The sequence below is a fragment of the Salmo salar genome, chromosome 17 (genome assembly GCF_965601325.2).
Source record: "Salmo salar chromosome 17, fSalSal1, whole genome shotgun sequence".
Classification (NCBI taxonomy): domain Eukaryota; kingdom Metazoa; phylum Chordata; class Actinopteri; order Salmoniformes; family Salmonidae; genus Salmo; species Salmo salar.
Genome location: NC_138307.1, coordinates 78,372,461 through 78,384,250, shown reverse-complemented (window position 1 = coordinate 78,384,250; position 11,790 = coordinate 78,372,461). Strand labels below are relative to the sequence as shown.

The 11,790-nt window shown below is 46.0% G+C and overlaps 1 protein-coding gene across 2 annotated transcripts in view; it reads right to left on the bottom strand.

Annotated features, from left to right (window-relative positions):
- Positions 1–3,280: 3,280 nt before the first annotated feature.
- LOC106609811 (protein Wnt-5b) overlaps positions 3,281–11,790 on the bottom strand; it is a 223,050-nt gene continuing 214,540 nt past the window's right edge. For both annotated transcript variants that reach the window (XM_082964204.1, XM_082964203.1), the window contains one exon: positions 3,281–5,777. In XM_082964204.1, the coding sequence (XP_082820330.1) occupies positions 5,319–5,777 (459 nt within the window). In that variant the 3' untranslated portion in view covers positions 3,281–5,318. The remainder of the gene's footprint in view (positions 5,778–11,790) is intronic.

Here is an 11,790-nt window from a genome sequence, read left to right as displayed (position 1 = left end):
ACAGTGTAGTATGTATGGTCCTATACAGGGGTACAGTAGCTAGTGTGATGGCAGGGGGTGAGGCTATAACAGTGTAGTATGTATGGGGTGTGGCTATAACAGTGTAGTATGTATGGTCCTATACAGGGGTACAGTAGCTAGTGTGATGGCAGGGGGTGAGGCTATAACAGTGTAGTATGTATGGTCCTATACAGGGGTACAGTAGCTAGTGTGATGGCAGGGGGTGTGGCTATAACAGTGTAGTATGAATGGCCCTATACAGGGGTACAGTAGCCAGTGTGATGGCAGGGGGTGAGGCTATAACAGTGTAGTATGTATGGGGGTGAGGCTATAACAGTGTAGTATGTATGGTCCTATACAGGGGTACAGTAGCTAGTGTGATGGCAGGGGGTGAGGCTATAACAGTGTAGTATGTATGGTCCTATACAGGGGTACAGTAGCTAGTGTGATGGCAGGGGGTGAGGCTATAACAGTGTAGTATGTATGGGGGTGAGGCTATAACAGTGTAGTATGTATGGTCCTATACAGGGGTACAGTAGCTAGTGTGATGGCAGGGGGTGAGGCTATAACAGTGTAGTATGTATGGTCCTATACAGGGGTACAGTAGCTAGTGTGATGGCAGGGGCTGAGGCTATAACAGTGTAGTATGTATGGGGGTGAGGCTATAACAGTGTAGTATGTATGGTCCTATACAGGGGTACAGTAGCTAGTGTGATGGCAGGGGGTGAGGCTATAACAGTGTAGTATGTATGGGGGTGTGGCTATAACAGTGTAGTATGTATGGTCCTATACAGGGGTACAGTAGCTAGTGTGATGGCAGGGGGTGAGGCTATAACAGTGTAGTATGTATGGGGGTGAGGCTATAACAGTGTAGTATGTATGGTCCTATACAGGGGTACAGTAGCTAGTGTGATGGCAGGGGGTGAGGCTATAACAGTGTAGTATGTATGGTGGTGTGGCTATAACAGTGTAGTATGTATGGGGTGAGGCTATAACAGTGTAGTATGTATGGTCCTATACAGGGGTACAGTAGCTAGTGTGATGGCAGGGGGTGAGGCTATAACAGTGTAGTATGTATGGGGGTGAGGCTATAACAGTGTAGTATGTATGGGGGTGAGGCTATAACAGTGTAGTATGTATGGGGGTGTGGCTATAACAGTGTAGTATGTATGGGGGTGTGGCTATAACAGTGTAGTATGTATGGGGGTGTGGCTATAACAGTGTAGTATGTATGGGGGTGTGTCTATAACACTGTAGTATGTATGGCCCTATACAGGGGTACAGTAGCTAGTGTGATGGCAGGGGGTCTGTCTATAACAGTGTAGTATGTATGGTCCTATACAGGGGTACAGTAGCTAGTGTGATGGCAGGGGGTGAGGCTATAACAGTGTAGTATGTATGGTGGTGTGGCTATAACAGTGTAGTATGTATGGGGGTGTGTCTTTAACAGTGTAGTATGTATGGGGCTGTGTCTTTAACAGTGTAGTATGTATGGTCCTATACAGGGGTACAGTAGCTAGTGTGATGGCAGGGGGTGAGGCTATAACAGTGTAGTATGTATGGTGGTGTGGCTATAACAGTGTAGTATGTATGGGGGTGTGTCTTTAACAGTGTAGTATGTATGGTCCTATACAGGGGTACAGTAGCTAGTGTGATGGCAGGGGGTGAGGCTATAACAGTGTAGTATGTATGGTCCTATACAGGGGTACAGTAGCTAGTGTGATGGCAGGGGGTGAGGCTATAACAGTGTAGTATGTATGGGGGTGTGTCTATAACAGTGTAGTATGTATGGTCCTATACAGGGGTACAGTAGCTAGTGTGATGGCAGGGGGTGAGGCTATAACAGTGTAGTATGAATGGCCCTATACAGGGGTACAGTAGCTAGTGTGATGGCAGGGGGTGAGGCTATAACAGTGTAGTATGAATGGCCCTATACAGGGGTACAGTAGCTAGTGTGATGGCAGGGGGTGAGGCTATAACAGTGTAGTATGTATGGGGGTGAGGCTATAACAGTGTAGTATGTATGGTCCTATACAGGGGTACAGTAGCTAGTGTGATGGCAGGGGGTGAGGCTATAACAGTGTAGTATGTATGGGGGTGTGGCTATAACAGTGTAGTATGTATGGTCCTATACAGGGGTACAGTAGCTGGTGTGATGGCAGGGGGTGTGGAGTGTGGCTGCTGTGTCATAATAACAGTTGTCTAATCTGTGATTATCAAGATTATCTGAGAGCAGTGTGCTGGTCGTCCTTTACACCGTTCTAGTGTTCCTAATCTACTGTCACAATCTGACACTACTACTCCTACAGAGGAGAGGAGATGCTAGGCTAGGTCTGACACTACTACTACAGAGGAGAGGAGACGCTAGGCTAGGTCTGACAGTACTACTACAGAGGAGAGGAGACGCTAGGCTAGGTCTGACAGTACTACTCCTACAGAGGAGGGGAGACGCTAGGCTAGGTTTGATGCTACTACTCCCACAGAGGAGAGGAGATGCTAGGCTAGGTCTGACACTACTACTCCTACAGAGGAGAGGAGACGCTAGGCTAGGTCTGACAGTACTACTCCTACAGAGGAGGGGAGACGCTAGGCTAGGTTTGATGCTACTACTCCCACAGAGGAGAGGAGACGCTAGGCTAGGTCTGACACTACTACTCCTACAGAGGAGAGGAGACGCTAGGCTAGGTTAGCCATGACTAATACAGAGGAGAGGAGATGCTAGGCTAGGATAGCCATGTGCTACAGCATACGCCTGCTGCTGCGCTGCTACTCTGTCTTTTGTTTACATTAGTTCTAAGCATAATGTATTGCTTGCTATATTATGAATGGCTATTGGTAGTATTTTTCCCACTCAAGATACTTGGGGATTTTGGCACTGGGGCACTTTAACTACTTCCCTAGAGTCAGATGAACTCATGGATACTGTTTGTATGTCTCTGTGTCCAGTATGAAGGAAGTTAGAGGTAGTTTTGTGAGCCAATGCTAACTAGCGTTAGCACAATGACTAAGTATATGGGTATTGCTTTAATGTGTCATAAAACATTATTGATAATGAGAGGCCACACACACACACACACACACACACACACACACACACACACACACACACACACACACACACACACACACACACACACACACACACACACACACACACACACGCACGCACACAGCAGTATGGAAGAAGAGGGAAATAAATGAAGACACAGTAGACCTCTTCAGCCTCCCTGTCACAAGAAGAGCATCATGAGAGGATTAGGAAAGAGGAAAACACTTCTACTTATTATAATCATCACTATTATTGGTTTAATATGACTGTTTTGAAGTGGGGGGATAATACAATATACACATGGAGAATATTAATGGATCGCATCACGACAATGATGACAGAGAATAATATAGACAAGAATACACTCTGAGAGACCTGGAGTCTGTATGTTGTAAAAGTGTCATTATCTGCATATAAGGATAAGGTCTGCTGATATTTACATGAGTAGTACTTTGCCACAACACTCATTGGATGACAAAGGAAAGGCTTGTCTGTCATTGGCTGAAGAGTGGGCAGCGTTTGGCAGAGATTGGACAATAGACATTCCAAGCAGGAAGGAACCCTAGGGAGTGCACTACTTTTGACCGGGGACCATAGGACTCTGGCAAAAAGTAGTGCACTACATAGGGAATAGGACGAAACCAAAGCCTCCGTGTCAAAAGACAGGATCATCAAAACAATACATATATGAAGTATAAAATGAAAAAGTAATTATTAATAAAATATAATTTTTGATGGACAACTATTTCTATGTACCTTATCCCCACTATAATAATTTGCAGTCCTCCGAGTTCCTCCGTTCGCTTTCTTCTGCTTTTTAGAATTCATTCCCAGACACACATTTTAACTCTATAACACATGTGTTACATCCTCCTAACAAAGCTTGGTAGCTGTGTGAATTTCATGACATTGGCTTAGAGATGGCTATTGGTATGGTCATGATAGCTGTGGCCCATCTGTTAAATAGAGAGAGATACAGCAGTCTGTTATTGAACAGTTAGGGGCCACGGGCCAGTGACCAGTAATCCAGTCCATGACAATGTAATGATGCTGTTAGATGATAAAACAGCATTCATTTAAAGGTAGAGTGAGAGGCCTATGTATTGTAGAAGGACGCAGATGTTTCCTCTCTCTCTCTTCTCTTATTCCAATATGTCCAGCCAAGGTCTCAGAGTCCTCCTCCCTTCAATCAACACAACTCTTGTTCTTCTTGTCCTCTGGGACTCACATGGTCCCTATAAGTTACACAGAGCTATGTTTGCTTTCTGTGCCCAAAGTCATGAGCTGTCCTGTCTTCCAGGCTAGAGGTCAACATGATGTCTGGTGGGTAAATGATCTGAACCCATGCTGTCATTCCATGGTTACAGAGTTCCAAACTCAACAGTTCATGTGTGAGGTGGTGTCCTTTGGCTTGGACCGGTGGTTTCTAAGCTCTAGCAGGGTGATGGTAAGAGGGTGGTGAAATAAGGGTGATGAAAAGAGGGTGAGACATGAAACAGAATGCAGAAACAACCCATGGTGGGAAGGGTGGAGAAGAGAGGAGTGAGTGGAAGAGGAGGTGAAAGGAGCTTTGGCACAGTTCATTGGGATCCATCCCTTTCTAGTCTCCCTCTCTCTCTCTCTCCCTCTCTTTCTCTCTCTCTCTCTCTCTCCCTCTCTCCCGCTCTCTCGCTCTCTCCCTCTCTCTCTCTCTTCCCCTCTCTCTCCCTCTCTCTCTCCCTCTCTCTCTCTGACTTCCTCGCTCTCTCGTTTTGAAGAGTCTGTAAAGTAAGAGGAGTCTATCCAGTCTCCCCCTCCCATTCCACCAACCAGGGAACAAGGATACTGGTGACATCACTTCCTGTCCGTCACTGCACGAGCCACCAATCAGGGGACAGTTGTGAAGGGGAGAGGAAGCAAATGGCCGACCAGTAGACAACAAACAAAATGAACAGCCTTTCTGTTTTGCATTCGCCTGCTTGTCGGTCAAGTCCTCCCTCAGGCAGCTTGAGTCATATAAAAGTCTCATTCAATTACTAGCAACGCATTTGTTTACTTTATTTATATATTTCATGATTTATTTTTATTTATTTATTATTGTTATATAATCTTACACCCCTCATAGGCTACATGTCCTTCCATTCCAGCCCCTCCCTTCCCCATCGTCCAGACTCCCTCCCTTCCCTATGTGGAACTGTCCGTCCGTCCATCCATCGTCCAGACTCCCTCCCTTCCCCATGTGGAACTGTCCGTCTGTCCATCCATCGTCCAGACTCCCTCCCTTCCTTCGCTACTTGCAGACAAATTGATCCACCAGTGAAGTGCACCTCTTACACTTGACATAACAACACCAGTGAAACTTGCAGTGACATCTCTCATGCTTATAGGTCTTGAACTGGTCGTATCCTCTCCCGCAGCACATGAGTTCACACCCATCCATCCCCTCTGACGTCTTGTTACAGAGTCTCCCCAGGGTTCCCATGGAGCCAGTGGTGTCGTTCTTCAGACAGTAGTCTGGGCTCTGGTCGGTGTAGACCAGATCCTCGGGGGTCGGGACGTTGAAGCGTTTATCTACCTGCTCCAGTTTTCCTTTGCGTCCGATGCGCATGGCGGCGGCGCTGTCGTACTTCTCCTTCAGAAACTCTCCGACGCGGCGGAAGTCTGCCAGCTGGAGCCAGCACGTCTTCAGACTGCAGGAACCGGACACGCCATGACACTTACACGCCACGTTGGCCAGGTTATACACCGACTGGGAGAGGAGAGAGAGGGAGATTAGTAATGGTCCAAGAATACTTCAAATACATTACACATGAAGAGCTTGAAAACTCTGTTCATTAACCTGCGTTTTTGCACTTCCTGCCACTTATTAAGCATGCATTCTGACTGTGTGGAGTTTGGTTGCTTTCTGGTAGATTGGTGCGACACAGCTGCCCTCTAGTGGCTGAATTAAAACATGACATCCTGAGAGTGACTCTCCCTCCTAACACAGCAGAGCACTGCCAGAGAGAGAGCCCCAGGGTGTTTCACTTTACACTCTCTTGTCTAACAGAGAGGCAGCCAGGGGGAGTGTTTTGGGAAACAATGGGGGGGAATGGAGAATGGGGAATGGAGAATGGAGATTCGGTCCTAAAATACATAACAAATGTTTAGTTTAGTGGACTAAAAGCTTCCTGCTGACCTACACAGAGAAGCTCCCAGCTGGTTCAATACCACAACCTGAACTAAACAAACAGTTGACTTTAAAATAGCACACAGAACCAGCAGAGGAAATGTACCTACTCTCCAAACTAGTCAGACAATTCCACACTATACGTAGAGACTTTGGAATCAAGGTGAAGGTGGGGAGAGAGTTCAAACAGCCACTGACCATTAGATATGGCCCTGAGAGGAAATGTCTGAAGCACAAGACACACACACACACACACACACACACACACACACACACACACACACACACACACACACACACACACACACACATTCTCTTAAGCATGACTAAAGTAAATAAGCATGACTTAAAAGCAACAGACTGTCTTTAAAAATCACAGTTACTAACTTTACAAGCATGACATCTTTGGGTGTTGCTGTTATTTACAAGCACTCATCTGAGGAGTGATGTTAAACTAGTGGAGAACAGAGAGGACGACTGGTGATATTAAACTAGTGGAAAACAGAGAGGACGACTGGTGACATTAAACTAGTGGAGAACAGAGAGGACGACTGGTGACATTAAACTAGTGGAAAACAGAGAGGACGACTGGTGACATTAAACTAGTGGAGAACAGAGAGGACGACTGGTGACATTAAACTAGTGGAGAACAGAGAGGACGACTGGTGACATTAAACTAGTGGAAAACAGAGAGGACGACTGGTGACATTAAACTAGTGGAGAACAGAGAGGACGACTGGTGACATTAAACTAGTGGAGAACAGAGAGGACGACTGGTGACATTAAACTAGTGGAAAACAGAGAGGACGACTGGTGACATTAAACTAGTGGAGAACAGAGAGGACGACTGGTGACATTAAACTAGTGGAAAACAGAGAGGACGACTGGTGACATTAAACTAGTGGAGAACAGAGAGGACGACTGGTGACATTAAACTAGTGGAGAACAGAGAGGACGACTGGTGACATTAAACTAGTGGAGAACAGAGAGGACGACTGGTGACATTAAACTAGTGGAGAACAGAGAGGACGACTGGTGACATTAAACTAGTGGAGAACAGAGAGGACGACTGGTGACATTAAACTAGTGGAAAACAGAGAGGACGACTGGTGACATTAAACTAGTGGAGAACAGAGAGGACGACTGGTGACATTAAACTAGTGGAAAACAGAGAGGACGACTGGTGACATTAAACTAGTGGAGAACAGAGAGGACGACTGGTGACATTAAACTAGTGGAAAACAGAGAGGACGACTGGTGACATTAAACTAGTGGAGAACAGAGAGGACGACTGGTGACATTAAACTAGTGGAGAACAGAGAGGACGACTGGTGACATTAAACTAGTGGAGAACAGAGAGGACGACTGGTGACATTAAACTAGTGGAGAACAGAGAGGACGACTGGTGACATTAAACTAGTGGAGAACAGAGAGGACGACTGGTGACATTAAACTAGTGGAGAACAGAGAGGACGACTGGTGACATTAAACTAGTGGAGAACAGAGAGGACGACTGGTGACATTAAACTAGTGGAGAACAGAGAGGACGACTGGTGACATTAAACTAGTGGAGAACAGAGAGGACGACTGGTGACATTAAACTAGTGGAAAACAGAGAGGACGACTGGTGACATTAAACTAGTGGAGAACAGAGAGGACGACTGGTGACATTAAACTAGTGGAGAACAGAGAGGACGACTGGTGACGTTAAACTAGTGGAGAACAGAGAGGACGACTGGTGACGTTAAACTAGTGGAGAACAGAGAGGACGACTGGTGACATTAAACTAGTGGAGAACAGAGAGGACGACTGGTGACATTAAACTAGTGGAAAACAGAGAGGACGACTGGTGACATTAAACTAGTGGAGAACAGAGAGGACGACTGGTGACATTAAACTAGTGGAGAACAGAGAGGACGACTGGTGACATTAAACTAGTGGAGAACAGAGAGGACGACTGGTGACATTAAACTAGTGGAGAACAGAGAGGACGACTGGTGACATTAAACTAGTGGAAAACAGAGAGGACGACTGGTGACATTAAACTAGTGGAGAACAGAGAGGACGACTGGTGACATTAAACTAGTGGAGAACAGAGAGGACGACTGGTGACATTAAACTAGTGGAGAACAGAGAGGACGACTGGTGACATTAAACTAGTGGAAAACAGAGAGGCCGACTGGTGACATTAAACTAGTGGAGAACAGAGAGGACGACTGGTGACATTAAACTAGTGGAGAACAGAGAGGACGACTGGTGACATTAAACTAGTGGAGAACAGAGAGGACGACTGGTGACATTAAACTAGTGGAGAACAGAGAGGACGACTGGTGACATTAAACTAGTGGAGAACAGAGAGGACGACTGGTGACATTAAACTAGTGGAAAACAGAGAGGACGACTGGTGACATTAAACTAGTGGAGAACAGAGAGGACGACTGGTGACATTAAACTAGTGGAGAACAGAGAGGACGACTGGTGACATTAAACTAGTGGAGAACAGAGAGGACGACTGGTGACATTAAACTAGTGGAGAACAGAGAGGACGACTGGTGACATTAAACTAGTGGAGAACAGAGAGGACGACTGGTGACATTAAACTAGTGGAGAACAGAGAGGACGACTGGTGACATTAAACTAGTGGAGAACAGAGAGGACGACTGGTGACATTAAACTAGTGGAGAACAGAGAGGACGACTGGTGATATTAAACTAGTGGAGAACAGAGAGGACGACTGGTGACGTTAAACTAGTGGAGAACAGAGAGGACGACTGGTGACATTAAACTAGTGGAGAACAGAGAGGACGACTGGTGACATTAAACTAGTGGAGAACAGAGAGGACGACTGGTGACATTAAACTAGTGGAGAACAGAGAGGACGACTGGTGACATTAAACTAGTGGAGAACAGAGAGGACGACTGGTGACATTAAACTAGTGGAGAACAGAGAGGACGACTGGTGACATTAAACTAGTGGAAAACAGAGAGGACGACTGGTGACATTAAACTAGTGGAGAACAGAGAGGACGACTGGTGACATTAAACTAGTGGAGAACAGAGAGGACGACTGGTGACATTAAACTAGTGGAGAACAGAGAGGACGACTGGTGACATTAAACTAGTGGAAAACAGAGAGGACGACTGGTGACATTAAACTAGTGGAGAACAGAGAGGACGACTGGTGACATTAAACTAGTGGAGAACAGAGAGGACGACTGGTGACATTAAACTAGTGGAGAACAGAGGAAACACAAAGGGTGTAGCAGCCTCCTGCTGGGGCTGGAGGACTGACCGGTAGTCACACACACGTGTGTTTAGAAACGTGTCCATGTGATCAAGCAGTGAACCAAATGTCCGACACAAAAGCAAAGCTTATGAATAAATTCCAGAGACAGGCTCCTCAAGTGAGAAAGAGAAAGGGACAGAGAAGTGAGAGAGAAAAAAGAGAGGAGAGGAGAAGAGAGAAGTGAGGGAGAGAGGGAGTGGGAGACTATTTAGAGGTCTTTGTGTCTGTGCAGTGTCCTGTGGGTCCAATGACCTTAACCACTGGGCATGATGACATCAAAGCACCCCTTCATCACCTCTTTTTGCTCTGTTTTGCTCTTTCTCTTTCGCTCTCTCCCTTTCTCCTTCTCTTTCTCTTTCCCTGCCTCTCTTTTGCTGTCTCCCTCTCATTCTCTCTCTCCATATAGCTTCTCTCCATATATCTTCACTCCATATAGCTTCTCTCCATATAGCTTCTCTCCATATAGCTTCCCTCCATATAGCTTCCCTCCATATAGCTTCTCTCCATATAGCTTCCCTCCATATAGCTTCACTCCATGTAGCTTCCCTCCATATAGCTTCTCTCCATATAGCTTCTCTCCATATAGCTTCTCTCCATATAGCTTCCCTCCATATAGCTTCTCTCCATATAGCTTCCCTCCATATAGCTTCTCTCCATATAGCTTCCCTCCATATAGCTTCTCTCCATATAGCTTCCCTCCATATAGCTTCTCTCCATATAGCTTCCCTCCAAATAGCTTCCCTCCATATAGCTTCTCTCCATATAGCTTCCCTCCATATAGCTTCTCTCCATATAGCTTCCGTCCATATAGCTTCTCTCCATATAGCTTCTCTCCATATAGCTTCCCTCCATATAGCTTCTCTCCATATAGCTTCCCTCCATATAGCTTCTATCCATATAGCTTCTCTCCATATAGCTTCCCTCCATATAGCTTCCCTCCATATAGCTTCCCTCCATATAGCTTCCCTCCAAATAGCTTGCCTCCATATAGCTTCTCTCCATATAGCTTCCCTCCATATAGCTTCTCTCCATATAGCTTCCCTCCATATAGCTTCTCTCCATATAGCTTCCCTCCATATAGCTTCTCTCCATATAGCTTCTCTCCATATAGCTTCTCTCCATATAGCTTCTCTCCATATAGCTTCTCTCCATATAGCTTCTCTCCATATAGCTTCTCTCCATATAGCTTCTCTCCATATAGCTTCCCTGCATTATTTTGTAAAGGAAGAGAAGTGGAGCACAGAAATACCTCTGCCCCCCCCCCCCCCCCCCCTCCGCATACCTGTTTGTTTACCCAGAAAGAGACGGAAAGAGACAGAGAGATACCTGATACCTTTCTAACACCTTTCCCCCAACAGCCTGTCAAATCCCACACCTGGATGACTGTGCACCTGCAAATCCAGGTTCTCTCTCTGGTATCCTTAAACGGAACTGGTTATTACATTCTGAACCACAAGGGGGCAATAACTCCCATTCATACCTGTGGCTTCACTGCTTGAGGCTATCCAAGGCCTCTAACTCAACACAAAGTGTAACACAAATCCTTCTCACCCTTTTGTCACGATCATGGCTAGTTTGTATATGGCTTATGTCAAATTGACGTCAAAAGTAGATTTTATTTTAGCATTTTAGCTAACCCTTTTCCTAACCTTGACCTAATTATCCTAACCTGCTACGTTAATTGTCCTAACCCGCTACGTAACTTCTCCTAACCGGCTACGTAAGTTCTCCTAACCCGCTACGTAAGTTCTCCTAACCCGCTACGTAAGTTCTCCTAACCCGCTACGTAAGTTCTCCTAACCCGCTACGTAAGTTCTCCTAACCCGCTACGTAACTTCTCCTAACCCGCTACGTAAGTTCTCCTAACCGGCTACGTAAGTTCTCCTAACCCGCTACGTAAGTTCTCCTAACCCGCTACGTAAGTTCTCCTAACCCGCTACGTAAGTTCTCCTAACCCGCTACGTAAGTTCTCCTAACCCGCTACGTAAGTTCTCCTAACCCGCTACGTAAGTTCTCCTAACCCGCTACGTAAGTTCTCCTAACCCGCTACGTAAGTTCTCCTAACCCGCTACGAAAAGTAAATTCTGATCAATTCTGACATTAGCTGTATGCCTTTTAGCCAAAGTCTTCTCTCACCCCTTCTCTCTCAACTCTCACCCTGTCCCTCTCACCCCTCACCCCTCCTACTACCCAGCAGGGATACCACTCTGCACCCTGCAATCCAGGATATGACCCCTGACCTTTCTAGAAGTCTGGAGCCTTCTCCAGCATTCTATCCCCCATTACTCATAGTAAACTGGGTCAGAG